General features: G+C 36.8%; 1 protein-coding gene across 1 annotated transcript in view; it reads right to left on the bottom strand.

Annotated features, from left to right (window-relative positions):
* LOC117329616 (FAD-dependent oxidoreductase domain-containing protein 2-like) overlaps nucleotides 1-16716 on the bottom strand; it is a 63788-nt gene extending 47072 nt beyond the window's left edge. Inside the window, exons 1-2 of the mRNA XM_033887642.1 lie at nucleotides 16421-16716; nucleotides 1650-1862 (exon numbers count right to left, since the gene is read on the bottom strand). Coding sequence (XP_033743533.1) covers nucleotides 1650-1839 — 190 coding nt within the window. The 5' untranslated portion in view covers nucleotides 1840-1862; nucleotides 16421-16716. The remainder of the gene's footprint in view (nucleotides 1-1649; nucleotides 1863-16420) is intronic.
* Nucleotides 16717-17387: the final 671 nt, after the last annotated feature.

The raw sequence follows: 17387 nt of genomic DNA, 5'->3' as shown, positions 1-17387 counted from the left end.
ACCAGCAGACACAAGTATCACTACAGCTACACAAGTATCACCAGCAGACACAGGATACAGTAACACTACGGCTACACAATTATCACTATACAGCTACACAAGTATCACTACAGCTACACAAGTATCACTACGGCTACACAAGTATCACTACGGCTACACAAGTATCACTACGGCTACACAAGTATCACTACGGCTACACAAGTATCACTACGGCTACACAAGTATCACTACTGCTACACAATTATCACTACGGCTACACAAGTATCACCAGCAGACACAGGATACAGTAACACTACGGCTACACAAGTATCACCAGCAGACACAAGTATCACTACAGCTACACAAGTATCACCAGCAGACACAGGATACAGTAACACTACGGCTACACAATTATCACTATACAGCTACACAAGTATCACTACAGCTACACAAGTATCACTACAGCTACACAAGTATCACTACGGCTACACAAGTATCACTACGGCTACACAAGTATCACTACGGCTACACAAGTATCACTACTGCTACACAAGTATCACTACGGCTACACAAGTATCACTACTGCTACACAATTATCACTACGGCTACACAAGTATCACCAGCAGACACAGGATACAGTAACACTACGGCTACACAAGTATCACCAGCAGACACAGGATACAGTAACACTACGGCTACACAAGTATCACCAGCAGACACAAGTAACACTACAGCTACCCAGGGAAAGACAGCTGGCACGCTCTGTGACGCTATTCACAATAGCATAACGTCATCATTTTATGTGGCATAACCATGCTACAAATTGATAACATCATCAATTTCAGCACACAAAAAAAATATTTCATGGGACATTCATGATGACGAAATGAAAAGGTTTCACAACATCTTACAATTTGTTACCTTTCTTAAGTATGTGAGAAAAATTATCAAACATGGGCCTTTACCTTGGACAGGCCAGGATATCTCAACCTTCATGTCAGAGTTTGGCTGGCTAGCACTTGGCAAGCCTCGTGCTGACCAGCCAAAATCTTACACTCGGGTCAAAATATCCCTGTCCAGAGAAGTGAGGCCATATAAGATTCTATAAGTCTAAGTCTTCCTTTCCTATAGGTCTAGTGTTCTCAGACAAGGTGTCAACTTACAAACTAGATCAATGATAAAGTTAGGGTGGATGATTGGCACAGTGGTAACACACTTGCCTTTCACCTCGGTAGCGGGGGTTTGAATCCCTGATCGGACGTAAAAAGGTATGGGGTAACCTGCCCGACCACATGGGTGCCTCCCACAGTAAGATCCCTTGCACGTTTCCATCCAGTTGTACAGTTTACAAAGTTAGGGTAACAAGTCTGGACAGACAGACATCAGTTTACAAAGTTAGGGTATCAAGTCTGGACAGACAGACATCAGTTTACAAACAGGTCAGGTTTTAAAATACACTTTAGTCTATAGTTAGTAAAATTGAGGGACAAAACAATGTACAGTACCTGTACACTTTAGTCTATAGTTAGTAAAATTGAGGGACAAAACAATGTACAGTACTTGTACACTTTAGTCTATAGTTAGTAAAATTGAGGGACAAAACAATGTACACTACCTGTACACTTAAGTCTATAGTTAGTAAAATTGAGGGACAAAACAATGTACAGTACCTGTTGTATTTGCCCGTTCAAAGACGACATAATCTCTGTTGCTTTGTTCCAGGAAATATGCCATCTGGAGACCGCCTGGTCCTGCTCCAATAATACAGTAGTCATGATAGGTTGAGGTCGTCACCACAGTTACCAAGGTCAACAAAGCTCCCAAAAGACTGAGGTATTGATGAAGCAGGTGTGAAAGCATCTTTTCTCTGTGTTGTTATCTGACTGTGTAAGGAAACAAACAATTAAGTAAGGCTTCACAGTTCACACTTGGTTCCATGAGTATCACATAGGCCAACACGAAATACACCTCAACATAAAGTTTAAAACACTTGCTATGAGCTATTAAATACAACTATAGTAGTGATGAGCTGGGAACCAAGCATGTGTACTAGCAATGCAGTCTATACTAGCTATAGAGCTCATGTTTATCACAACTCTCAACGATCAATAAGAACCATTGACGAAGAAGTTAAGTCTTTTTCATCAAATAAAAGTAGCAAAACATACATGGTCTATATACATGTGGCACTCCCCTCCCAAACAGTGATCTATAGTTACCTACAAGATACCGGAGGCAGTATGGACCGCAGAAATAGACCCTTAGTACCTACTGTATGTACTTGAGGCAGTATGGACCGCAGAAATAGACCCTCAGTACCTACTGTATGTACTTGAGGCAGTATGGACCGCAGAAATAGACCCTTAGTACCTACTGTATATACCTAAGGCAGTATGGACCGCAGAAATAGACCCTCAGTACCTACTGTATGTACTTGAGGCAGTATGGACCACAGAAATAGACCCTCAGTACCTACTGTATATACCTAAGGCAGTAAATGGACCTCAGAAATAGACCCTCAGTACCTACTGTATATACCTAAGGCAGTATGGACCGCAGAAATAGACCCTTAGTACCTACGGTATGTACTTGAGGCAGTACTATGGACCACAGAAATAGACCCTCAGTACCTACTGTATATATATATACCTCAGGCAGTATGGACCAGAGAAATAGACCCTCAGTACCTACTGTATATACCTAAGCAGTAGATGGACCTCAGAAATAGACCCTCAGTACCTACTGTATATACCTAAGGCAGTATGGACCTCAGTATAGACCCTCAGTACCTACTGTATAAATAGTCCATCAGTATAGCCCATCAGTACCTACTGTACAAATAGTCTCTCAGTATAGCCCCTCAGTATAGCCCCTCATTACCTACTGTATAAATAGCCCCTCAGTACCTACTGTATAAATAGAACCTCAGTACCTACTGTATAAATAGTCCCTCAGTACCTACTGTATAAATAGTCCCTCATGTACACTGTACCTACTGTATAAAGAGTCCCTCAGTACCTACTGTATAAATAGTCCCTCAGTACCTACTGTATAAATAGTCCCTCAGTACCTACTGTATAAATAGTCCCTCAGTACCTACTGTATAAATAGTCCCTCAGTACCTACTGTATAAATAGCCCCTCAGTACCTACTGTATAAATAGTCCCTCAGTACCTACTGTATAAATAGTCCCTCAGTACCTACTGTATAAATAGTCCCTCAGTACCTACTGTATAAATAGTCCCTCAGTACCTACTGTATAAATAGTCCCTCAGTACCTACTGTATAAATAGTCCCTCAGTACCTACTGTATAAATAGTCCCTCAGTACCTACTGTATAAATAGCCCCTCAGTACCTACTGTATAAATAGTCCCTCAGTACCTACTGTATAAATAGAACCTCAGTACCTACTGTATAAATAGAACCTCAGTACCTACTGTATAAATAGAACCTCAGTACCTACTGTATAAATAGTCCCTCAGTACCTACTGTCCTAATAGTCCCTCAGTATAAGTACCTCAGTACCTACTGTATAAATAGACCCTCAGTACCTACTGTATAAATAGAACCTCAGTACCTACTGTATAAATAGAACCTCAGTACCTACTGTATAACTAGTTCCTCAGTACCTACTGTATAAATAGTCCCTCAGTACCTACTGTATAAATAGTCCCTCAGTACCTACTGTATAAATAGTCCCTCAGTATAGTCCCTCAGTACCTACTGTATAAATAGAACCTCAGTACCTACTGTATAAATAGAACCTCAGTACCTACTGTAAATAGCCCTCAGTACCTACTGTATAAATAGTCCTCAGTACCTACTGTATAAATAGAACCTCAGTCCTACTGTATAATAGTCCCTCAGTACCTACTGTTAATAGCCTCATACTACTGATACTACCTCAGTACCTACTGTATAAATAGAACCTCAGTTCCTACTGTATAAATAGTCCCTCAGTACCTACTGTGTAACTAGTCCCTCAGTACCTACTGTATAACTAGCCCCTCAGTACCTACTGTATAAATAGTCCCTCATCAGTACCTACTGTATAACTAGTCCCTCAGTACCTACTGTATAAATAGCCCCTCAGTACCTACTGTATAAATAGTCCCTCATCAGTACCTACTGTATAACTAGTCCCTCAGTACCTACTGTATAAATAGCCCCTCAGTACCTACTGTATAACTAGCCCCTCAGTACCTACTGTATAACTAGCCCCTGATCAGTACCTACTGTATAAATAGAACCTCAGTTCCTACTGTATAAATAGTCCCTCAGTACCTACTGTATAACTAGCCCCTCAGTACCTACTGTATAACTAGCCCCTGATCAGTACCTACTGTATAAATAGAACCTCAGTACCTACTGTATAACTAGCCCCTCAGTACCTACTGTATAACTAGCCCCTGATCAGTACCTACTGTATAAATAGAACCTCAGTACCTACTGTATAAATAGTCCCTCAGTACCTACTGTATAACTAGCCCCTCAGTACCTACTGTATAACTAGCCCCTGATCAGTACCTACTGTATAAATAGAACCTCAGTACCTACTGTATAAATAGTCCCTCAGTACCTACTGTATAACTAGCCCCTCAGTACCTACTGTATAACTAGCCCCTCAGTACCTACTGTATAAATAGTCCCTCAGTACCTACTGTATAACTAGCCCCTGATCAGTACCTACTGTATAAATAGAACCTCAGTACCTACTGTATAAATAGAACTTCAGTACCTACTGTATAAATAGAACCTCAGTACCTACTGTATAACTAGCCCCTCAGTACCTACTGTATAACTAGCCCCTCAGTACCTACTGTATAAATAGCCCCTCAGTACCTACTGTATAACTAGTCCCCTCAGTACCTACTGTATAACTAGCCCCTGATCAGTACCTACTGTATAAATAGACCCTCAGTACCTACTGTATAAATAGACCCTCAGTACCTACTGTATAAATAGACCCTCAGTACCTACTGTATAACTAGCCCCTCAGTACCTACTGTATAACTAGACCCTCAGTACCTACTGTATAAATAGACCCTCAGTACCTACTGTATAACTAGCCCCTCAGTACCTACTGTATAAATAGAACCTCAGTACCTACTGTATAAATAGTCCCTCAGTACCTACTGTATAAATAGTCCCTCAGTACCTACTGTATAACTAGCCCCTGATCAGTACCTACTGTATAAATAGAACCTCAGTACCTACTGTATAAATAGTCCCTCAGTACCTACTGTATAACTAGCCCCTGATCAGTACCTACTGTATAAATAGAACCTCAGTACCTACTGTATAAATAGTCCCTCAGTACCTACTGTATAAATAGTCCCTCAGTACCTACTGTATAAATAGAACCTCAGTACCTACTGTATAAATAGTCCCTCAGTATAGTCCCTCAGTACCTACTGTATAAATAGAACCTCAGTACCTACTGTATAAATAGCCCCTCAGTACCTACTGTATAAATAGTCCCTCAGTACCTACTGTATAAATAGTCCCTCAGTACCTACTGTATAAATAGTCCCTCAGTACCTACTGTATAAATAGTCCCTCAGTACCTACTGTATAAATAGCCCCTCAGTACCTACTGTATAAATAGAACCTCAGTACCTACTGTATAAATAGTCCCTCAGTACCTACTGTATAAATAGTCCCTCAGTACCTACTGTATAACTAGCCCCTCAGTACCTACTGTATAAATAGTCCCTCAGTACCTACTGTATAAATAGCCCCTCAGTACCTACTGTATAAATAGTCCCTCAGTACCTACTGTATAAATAGAACCTCAGTACCTACTGTATAAATAGTCCCTCAGTACCTACTGTATAAATAGTCCCTCAGTACCTACTGTATAAATAGTCCCCTCAGTACCTACTGTATAAATAGAACCTCAGTACCTACTGTATAAATAGTCCCTCAGTACCTACTGTATAAATAGTCCCTCAGTACCTACTGTATAACTAGCCCCTCAGTACCTACTGTATAAATAGTCCCTCAGTACCTACTGTATAAATAGTCCCTCAGTACCTACTGTATAAATAGTCCCTCAGTACCTACTGTATAAATAGCCCCTCAGTACCTACTGTATAAATAGTCCCTCAGTACCTACTGTATAAATAGTCCCTCAGTACCTACTGTATAACTAGCCCCTCAGTACCTACTGTATAACTAGTCCCTCAGTACCTACTGTATAAATAGTCCCTCAGTACCTACTGTATAACTAGCCCCTCAGTACCTACTGTATAAATAGTCCCCTCAGTACCTACTGTATAAATAGTCCCTCAGTACCTACTGTATAAATAGTCCCTCAGTACCTACTGTATAACTAGCCCCTCAGTACCTACTGTATAAATAGACCCTCAGTACCTACTGTATAAATAGTCCCTCAGTACCTACTGTATAAATAGTCCCTCAGTACCTACTGTATAAATAGCCCCTCAGTACCTACTGTATAACTAGTCCCTCAGTACCTACTGTATAAATAGTCCCTCAGTATAGCCCCTCAGTACCTACTGTATAAATAGTCCCTCAGTACCTACTGTATAAATAGTCCCTCAGTACCTACTGTATAAATAGCCCCTCAGTACCTACTGTATAAATAGAACCTCAGTTCCTACTGTATAAATAGTCCCTCAGTACCTACTGTATAAATAGTCCCTCATGTACCTACTGTATAACTAGCCCCTCAGTACCTACTGTATAAATAGTCCCTCAGTACCTACTGTATAAATAGCCCCTCAGTACCTACTGTATAAATAGTCCCTCAGTTCCTACTGTATAAATAGTCCCTGATCAGTACCTACTGTATAACTAGTCCCTCAGTTCCTACTGTATAAATAGTCCCTGATCAGTACCTACTGTATAACTAGTCCCTCAGTTCCTACTGTATAAATAGTCCCTGAGATTGTGTGTTTTACCGGTATACAAAATTGAAGCCTCTTCACCCCAAGGATCCTTCAGTCCACGTATGGACCCAATCTCTTCATTTCCACAAAATAAGAATTTTAAATAATTTGCTATATTTCTCATACTACATCCCACCCCTCAGACAACTGTTGACTGCTTCAGGACAAATATGGACCAAACCACCCATTCAAAGGATTTTAAAGAATTTCCTATATCCCTTACTGGATCCCTACCACCAAATCCTTTCAATCCTACTGAAGAAGGATTTTTAGAAAATTTACCAAATTTTCCTTATAGAGCCCAATGCTCCTCGGTCCCCTGGGTTCAGACCCATCATTTATACAAAACTGGTTCCCTTTCATCCATTTGAGATGCTTCAGACCAAATTTGGTAAAAATCCATGACCACTAATGAGTTGTTCATGACTAGTAGCGATTTTTATGAAAAGTTGGACGGACAGAGGGACTGCACCATGTCATAAGCTCAGTGACATTTTAAGCCATTGCATGAGCTAAAAAAATGTGACAATTTTGTTTTGAAGTTTCCTGAGTTTCTTCAACTGTGTAAAGAACATTTAAATGTGATGTTGTTTTGACATGTTGGTATTTCTGTTATCTATCAACAAATAAGTTCCTGTAATACAAGGATGCATATATATATATATAGTGCTATGGTTAGAAATTGGCGTCGTTACACCTTAAAATACAGTAACGTAATTACTACCTCCCCATTATGTTATTGATTGTATTATGTCATAATGTTGTTACTAAGCATTAAAAAGTAATCGCCTGAAGATAGCCGATACACGGCTTGAAAACGTTAGCGATATTCAACCGGAATTGTCTTGTTGTGTCATTTATGTTTACGTTTTTAAGCGATATACAATGTCATCATCAAGTTGAACTATATATATATATATAAATACTAAAATAAAAAGTCAAACACAGACAGCAGATCTGTGTTTGACTTTTTATTTTATTATTATTTACCATCACATGGACATTTCAACTTGATTCTATATATATATATACAGTGTACCTGTCACAGACAGCCTTCCTGATAATTCATTTGCTGATGACACTTACCAGGAATTCCACAAATAGTTTTTAAAAGTGCTATCAATCACGACAATAAAATATTGCTGTGTACCAGTAGGGTTGCTGTATTGTCTATGAAAACATCTTGGTAAAACATAAGTAATATGTCTGGTGACAATAACTGACAAAATCCAAACATATTAATGGCCTTCAGGGAAAATTATTCCAGAATGTTCACCCATGCGCAACTGGGAGCTAGAATTGTTTACTTGCTTCATATTTAACTGGGTTTCTTTATTTTTATGACAACAAATATCACTGGAACATTGTATTAGCGTCTCTATGTTGGAACTTGCACAAAAACATCCTAATTTTAGGCCTGAAACATCAACTGTAATTGTACCCTCAAAGTGATTCCAACTCAACAGACAACATGGCCAATCCTATAAACTGTCTCTCTCTCCTACAACTCAACAGACAACATGGCCAATCCTATATACTGTCTCTCTCTCTCCTACAACTCAACAGACAACATGGCCAATCCTATATACTGTCTCTCTCTCTCCTACAACTCAACAGACAACATGGCCAATCCTATATACTGTCTCTCCCCTACAACTCAACAGACAACATGGCCAATCTTATATACTGTCTCTCTCTCTCCTACAACACAACAGACAACATGGCCAATCCTATATACTGTCTCTCTCTCTCTCTCCTACAACACAATTAACAGACAACATGGCCAATCCTATATACTGTCTCTCCTACAACTCAACAGACAACATGGCCAATCCTATATACTGTCTCTCTCTCTCCTACAATACAACAGACAACATGGCCAATCCTGTATACTGTCTATCTCTCCTACAACACAACAGACAACATGGCCAATCCTGTATACTGTCTATCTCTCCTACAACACAACAGACAACATGGCCAATCCTATATACTGTCTCTCTCTCTCCTACAATACAACAGACAACATGGCCAATCCTGTATACTGTCTATCTCTCCTACAACACAACAGACAACATGGCCAATCCTGTATACTGTCTATCTCTCCTACAACACAACAGACAACATGGCCAATCCTATATACTGTCTATCTCTCCTACAACACAACAGACAACATGGCCAATCCTGTATACTGTCTCTCTCTCCTACAACACAACAGACAACATGGCCAATCCTATATACTGTCTATCTCTCCTACAACACAACAGACAACATGGCCAATCCTGTATACTGTCTCTCTCTCTCCTACAACTCAACAGACAACATGGCCAATCCTATATACTGTCTCTCTCTCCTACAACACAACAGACAACATGGCCAATCCTGTATACTGTCTCTCTCTCCTACAACACAACAGACAACATGGCCAATCCTGTATACTGTCTCTCTCTCCTACAACACAACAGACAACATGGCCAATCCTGTATACTGTCTCTCTCTCCTACAACACAACAGACAGCATGGCCAATCTTATATACTGTCTCTCTCCTACAACACAACAGACAACATGGCCAATCCTGTATACTGTCTCTCCTACAACTCAACAGACAACATGGCCAATCCTATATACTGTCTCTCACTCCTACAACACAACAGACAACATGGCCAATCCTGTATACTGTCTCTCTCTCCTACAACACAACAGACAACATGGCCAATCCTGTATACTGTCTCTCTCTCCTACAACACAACAGACAACATGGCCAATCCTGTATACTGTCTCTCACTCCTACAACACAACAGACAACATGGCCAATCCTAATCCTTTAAAGTGTATATCTCGAACAACTTAGCATTAAATCAATGGTTTCTATATTATCTGAGATCTGTGATGCGAGCGTCTAATCTCTACTGGAATCATTTTCTCATTCTTGTCCTTTTATGTATGAAAGATTTAGTCTTAAAATAGTTATGTGTTCATCAACAATACCAAGAGATGTTATTTTTACTCAGAGTGAAGCACAGCAATGCCAAAGGTGGATTACAATGTTAACCCTAGATAATGCTGATTTACTGATGAAGTATCGGGAGACAGGTCCAATTACATCCTCATCATCCAAGTTCACTGCATGAGATGTCAATCAAAGACAAAAACTTTTTTGAGGTTGTTTCACCTGCAATGTTTGTATGGACTTTTAATTTGGCTAACTGACAAATGTGCCAACGGTTTCATCAGTATAGATTCATACTACAGTCGAATCTGTCCAAGCGACCATCTCTATTTAGCGACCCTCTGTTCTAAGCGTATATATATAGCCATTCATATACACAGGATTTTATTTCTAAACCAATTTGTGATAAGGTTAAAGAACAATTAATATGACTTCATTTTTAGTTGTATTATATTCTTGATCTATTTTTTTTTTTTTATTATTTGCTTTTGGTGCTTAAAGAATTGCAATGAATGATAATTTCACTAATTCCAGCTTTTGTCTTGTTTTCCACAACATACATGCATATAATTGTGTGTGTACATATACCAGTACACGTAAATGGTAATTTGCATAATCTGTTAAAGTTTGATGTATGAGATTTGATATGTGTAATAGCTTTAAACAGTCTGTACGTACCAAAGCCAAAGGATTACATGATCCCTGAGATATATAAGTACCTCTTACTACAACCATCTAGTGTTACTAACCATCAGAAATGATAGCTACACGTACAGTACACCTTTCATAAAGTTTAACATGGCATCCCTGATAAAGCATCAGCCAATTAGGAATTAACAAAAAACTTTTAAAAGAGAACATTAAAAAAATCAATGGCTGAAGCATGCACTGAACAATCCGAAAATTTTGAGAGATCTTTCAAGAACATAATTCTGATTTAGGTATAGAACTATAGCTAGATGCCAACATTAGAGGATGGACAATGATATACAGTATAAGCATGGCGTGAGAGGTGTGGTGACAATTTATTACTGTACTGTCCACGACCTTAGCAGTACATTCACATTCACAATTAAGTCAAAGTTAGCAGTTGTAGCTCAAGCTCTAACTCCAGACTTCACCACTACGGTCAACATCATTCCTACATTTCATTTTAAGTTATCAGTAATCATAAATGTGTTTGCTTAATGATATTGCGAATGGTTTTTGATAGATAACAACTGAAACACTGTATAGTTAAAAAAAGTATCATTAAGGAACGTGAGTAATCAATACCAAGAATTCCACAGAATAATACCCGGTATGTATCACTTTTGCTGGAATAAATGCTTTCTGTAAAATGTTCTGTGAAAATTCAAATAAAATCTCAATGAATAAGGCAAAGGTTATGTTTTCACGAGAACGTTGTTTTTTAAGGTGTGTACAAAATTTCGGGTCAACTTGAAATCTAACAAAGAAGTAACTGCCAGTTTTCAAAATATAATGAAAATTCATGTTTTTTACCAAAACAATTTGATCCTAGTATTTCGATTCCTACAGTCCTGATAAACTCATACACGGTCCTATTCCATTAATAACAACATCAAGAGTAATTGGTCATTGTAGAATATTACAAGGACATAGTCGTCAAGATCCCCATGGCCAGCCCATGCAAATATTGTATTACATGAAATTGAAGTGGGCAACATGCATAAAAACATGAAACACATGACAAAGCATTTAGAATCATTACATGTATTTTTGTTTAGCCACCAAGTTCCTGTGAAAGTAATCAACATAATTAGTAGCAAGTCTACCAAGCAAGTTTCCTCAAAATCCAATCATTCCTCCAAAAATATCGTGCGGAAAGCAATCAGCCAATCAGAACACGTACAGCAGCCTCATTAAATATGCACAGAATATAACGATAATCAAACTTGAGTGAGGGGTTTAGGTAATAAGGCTACCAAGCAAGTTTCATCAAAATCTGATCATTCCTTCAAAAAAATCATGCGGAAAGCAATCAACCAATCAGATCACAGCAGCATCATTAAATAGGTGCAGAATATGCCAATAATCGAACTTGAGTGAGGGATTTAGGAAAAAGTCTGCCAAGCAAGTTTCATCAAAATCCAATCATTCCTTCAAAAGATATGGTGCGGAAAGTGAATCTAGACAGACAGAACCCATTTGTATATATCCCCCGCCAAATTTGTTGGGCGAGGGATAATAACTTTATATGCGTATAAAGAAAATAAAATCAAAATGTGTTGTGAAAACAAGGTTACTATAAAGAGTGAATACAGTATAGGCCTGTTCCATTAGGACAGCCCATCAACAAACAGCATCTCAATCAGCACCTGCCTATCTGGTCAGGTGACACGTTTAATTCAGCCAGCGTGATTTCCAGCAAGTCAGCTTTAAGGTTGACGGCATACAGCAGCAACCATTTACCCCTGAGGGCCAATGTTCATAGACATCCTCAGATAGCAAATTAAAGGTACTGAAAATGTTCAGCAAAGAAACCAGACCAGTCAAACAATTGAGGTAATATTGGTAGTGACCTGATCAAGCACTGAATTACAAACTTAGGAATTTGAAGAAGCAAGTCTATTAGCTACCTGGAATTTAATTGCAGTAATCTCCAAAATCTATATACACATTTCATGTCAGGTATTATACCAAAGTCCTACTAAACACATGGAGGTGTGTCTATTTCAGGTTCCTGAGTAAATAGAAATATATTTCAAACAAGAAAAATAATACATTTGACATGAATAAAGGAAATATAATAATAGCTGGATTGAGTTCTGATGTCTTGATCAAATTAAACAAGTGGGCTTACAAGGAAACTGGTTCAAATTATCATAGAAAAAAAAGAAAATTGGCTCCAGGAGAACTGTAAAACACCAGGAATTAGAGACATGACCTTGATTTTGTTTTAAGTTACAATTGGCTGACAATAACGTGTTCAAACATCAACAACTAAAACATACACCTATGTCTACAATGATAACCTAATTTATAGCCCAGCAGGTAAACACCTCATAGCTAAGTCAATAAATCTGGTTTCTTCGACATGTCCAATCAGGAAAATCAAGCAATTTAAACAAACTTCATTTACAAATAAAAGGAGATTTTGTCTTCTTCCTTGTATTATAATAAGAATTTCATCAAAGCAACTATATACAGTGGAGTTAGGAACCGACACATACAAAACATACTTCCTTATACATGGAATAACTAGTGACAAGTACTCCAAACAGGTTATTTAGCATTAGCTTTGTTAGTGAGTGGGTTGCTTCCTGATGTAAAAAAAACTGGCTGTATACCGCAATTATATTCATCACTTTAATCAGATTCACCAGATAAAACATTCTAAGAGGAGGTTAGGAATATGTATACAAATGTCATATCTGTTAATGTCAACTTCAGGTTAATATTACATTTTCCTAAAAAAAAACTAGAAACAACCCACAATTTATTTCTCTATATAATCCAGGAAGTAAAAGATATGTTTTTGTTATTACCAACTCATTATGAGTGTGATCTATTCACAAATCATATTTACTTCACCAGGTACAAATTAAAGCATGCCTTAGAATTGGCCATGGTATGTCATGTAGAAGAGATATCGAGTCGTTGATATTGCCCCGTTATGAGGAATACACAGAAAGTTCCTGGTATATACCAGATCATTACATTAATAGTATTGATTCTGGGACCTAGTTATATATGTTACTGGTTGTCTATTGTGGGCTAAATTATGGTCTAGCTAGCCTTTGAATGTGATTCGTTTGGTAGATGTTTGTTGTTATTAGTTATTTACAGCTGTTCCATTGCAGTATACATATATATATGTACAGCTTGAAAGTGATTGCTACAGTAAATTTTAATATGGAAGTCCTTTGTTTGTTGCTATTGGCTTATTTAAGATATTGTATATAACCTTGAAAGTAAATCCTAAATAAGGTCAATTTTAATGTTACATAGTCAGTTACAAAGCAGTTGCCGCTCCTCTCTTTCTCCTCTCTATCTTACATTTGTATAGCATTTGAGGTTGTACTGTTCTATGCAGGATACATTTCAACACAATACAGTATATTTATACAGACTGATGCTGCAATAGGAGCAATCATTTCTGTACAGTAATTTACTCATAGAGTAAATTTTTACCTTTATAGGACAATAACATTTGACTGTTCTTTTTAATACCTGTACTGGTGTTTATATATATATATTAATTATAAATGAACCTAATACTGTGAACAGTACAATTATCATTTTTTTTACATATGAGTAATTTTATCACCGATGGGGATCATCATCATCATCATCATCACACATCATCATCATCATCATCATCATTAAGGAAATTGGAGTAGAAGTATTGGGGATCATCATCATCCTTTGTTACAATTTTTGACAAGGTTTGTAAATGGCATGTAACACCTAACGAGTAACAATTCACATTGTTTCATTATTACATTTGTACAGGATCCAGGTGATGATAAGAAAACATATGTAAAGGACAAAACCATACAATTAACATCATCTACCTGACAAAATAAACATATTCATGTGCAATTAATTTCCTAATACATATATAATGTTACCTTTTTCACATTTAAAGACATTTAAATCTCTAAGATATTTTCTTTAAAAATTAGAAGCCATTCATCAACCATGACTTATAATCACTTTTGTTTTTAAATGGTGGTAATTCACAACATCTTGCATGAATTAAATCTAAAATATTACATTAAATGGTGGTAATTCACAACATCTTGAATGAATTAAATCTAAAATATTGCAAACTTATAAAAGTTGACATTTCATATCACTTGAATTATTTTATTATTTTTTATAAGTTTCTGGTTGGATTCAAAACATTTATTTATCAGAGAGACCACTTTTGACAGATTTCATAGTTTGTTATGCATACATAATAAACCTCACAAAATAGTCAAACTTGAGCAATGTTGTTTTCTACATGAAATTTAAAACAGGCTCTGCCTGCTTAAATTAGGGGGAAAAGGCAGTGTCATTAACATATGTGCAAGATATTCTTGATGGCTTGCTAATTTTGTGAAAATAACATAAGTCTTGGTAGGTTGATAGTTTGGCTCAGGGTTCACATTTACATCCTGTTTTCAGCTGAAAAACAGGGCAAAAATACATATGAGGCCTGAATATGTCAACATTTCTGATTTTCAGTCGATACATATATGAATTTAAGACCAAGGTACCATTTTCTCTCAACTCAAGAAAGACAACACTTCTACAGCGCAAACATTGTAAATATGAAGTATTTGTTTCAACCTAATTAAGCTTACACAAGAAAACAAGTAAATTTGTGATGAGTGTACATGTTGACACCACTTCAAATCAGAACACAGTATAAGGATATATTACAGTAAACATTCACACAACATTGTAGAACTTTATATAGTTTGATAAACATGAACACTGTATATATGGAGATGATCAGCAATAAGAATATGATAACAATACACATCACTTGAAATCCATTTTGTGTGTAACTACAGGTAGTTAATTATACATATATACATAGGTCACAAATGCCCATTATTCTCTTTTAAAAGTTAAGGAATGGAATAGGAGGCAAATTGAAATATCTGACCAATGCTGGCTGTCATTGTACATATACATACAAAACCGTTAAATAATGCTAAACACCATTGAAAATGACACTGATTCTTAATCTGATGAATCGTGATGTTAATAATAACACATTTAGATTTTACAGTTACCTGGTGGCGTATTGATCTGCATCGATATACATTGTTATATCATATATAATTATTGAGTAAGTTTTCAGAAATTCCGGACAAGTTGTTTTAAACAGAAATTGTAAATGTGGAACTAGAACTATGCCAAAAAAGCAAAGCTGCCCAATTGGCTAGAATTCAGATTGATGAATGAATGTTTGTCAGTGTGTTATTGTATCTATATCAAACTAATAAGTCTGTGGTACAATATCGAACCCACTGTTCTTATAAACCATTTTATTTATTTAAAGAAGCAGGGTAAAATTAAACGTGTAGGTAGTTTTAGTGTTAGTTTTTATGGAATCTTCATAAAACAAATCCTCATACTAGTTTAAATTATCCATGTGGTAATTAAATCAAACACAGTTATTAACAACCCCATGTTAAAATCCAATTTCAGCAATATAATTTATATATGCTATACTGACAGTAAGGTATGTATCATTGATAAAGGATTTTAACTCAGGTGCTAATTATATATAAATACCAGATATAATTGTATGCGAATTGAATCATAATATATATATACAAAATGTATATACTTGTTAACTTACTAAACTTGCATACCTCAATAATTGTATGCGAATCATAATACTTACTAACTAAACTTGACAAATATTCAGATATGTGACAACGCAGTCTTAGGAAAGCAAAAATGAGCATGCCAAATAGCTCTACTCTTATAACATTAATTTGATTAATATATAACAAATTAACAACAGTAGATTATAAGCTTACATGTTTAATTAAAATTGCAGGATATCTAAAATGACGGATTGAAATAGGAAAAAAAAAGAAAAAACTTACCCGAATTTTTAGACTGTCAGTCTGGTGTATTCTACATTCCAGATATCAGCTTGTATAACTCCTCTGTTATCTATGTGCGTGTTGTGCTAGCTGACAAACTGAAAGTCCACAGTAGCCTCACGTATTCTAAATGACAGACCCACGTTGACAAGCTCAGCGATGCGGAACAGGTCAACAAACACTCAAGCATGGCGATCGTCCAACTTCATTGTCACAATGAGCATCATCCTGTCAACAAGCCGCAAACATATGGGATCTTATGTTTTTTCCATCCCGGAAGTTTTTATAGAGATCAAATAGTTCATCGCGCGTGCGCCCGGCTATTTGTCACTGGCTGTAATACATGTACGCAACTTCTATAATGAAACACCCATCGTGCATTCCTAAATTGGGAAATTGCTCACTTTCAAGTTTGAGTGAACATAAATTGGTGTTATTTATTAGACTTTTTTCTCTACCTGTAACCGATTTCAAAACCTGCCAGTTAGACTTAATATATACTCTATCCGGTTACATGTATATTGTTCTCTATGTTCTGGTTCTTGATTTTTGCCACTGATTATCCAACTTATTTTTAAAAGAATTAATATTTATTGCTGCAGGCGCGGATCCAGGAATTTGAAAGGGGGGGGTCCAGTAATTTGGTGTGTTCTCCTTTCTCCCACTTTTTAAAAATAACGTACATGTAGGGACAGGTACATGTATGTTGTGACAGTCATTATAGTCTGCTTCATATATACCTTACCTGGATTTTACCTGTGTTCTCCCACATTACCTGGATTTTACCTGTGTTCTCCCACATTACATGTTGTTCACCTCTATTTTACAGAAACTTTGAATTCATCTCATTTCATTACTATTAAATCCATTTTTACATACCATATACCATTTTCATCAACTAGATATCAGAAGACAGCTATAGTACAACAACGTATATATATTATAGATATTTTACTTTTTTAAATGA

Source organism: Pecten maximus, chromosome 1 (assembly GCF_902652985.1).
Source record: "Pecten maximus chromosome 1, xPecMax1.1, whole genome shotgun sequence".
Lineage (NCBI taxonomy): Eukaryota > Metazoa > Mollusca > Bivalvia > Pectinida > Pectinidae > Pecten > Pecten maximus.
Note: the sequence above shows the minus strand (reverse complement) of the source record. Positions and strands in the feature narration are given on the sequence as shown.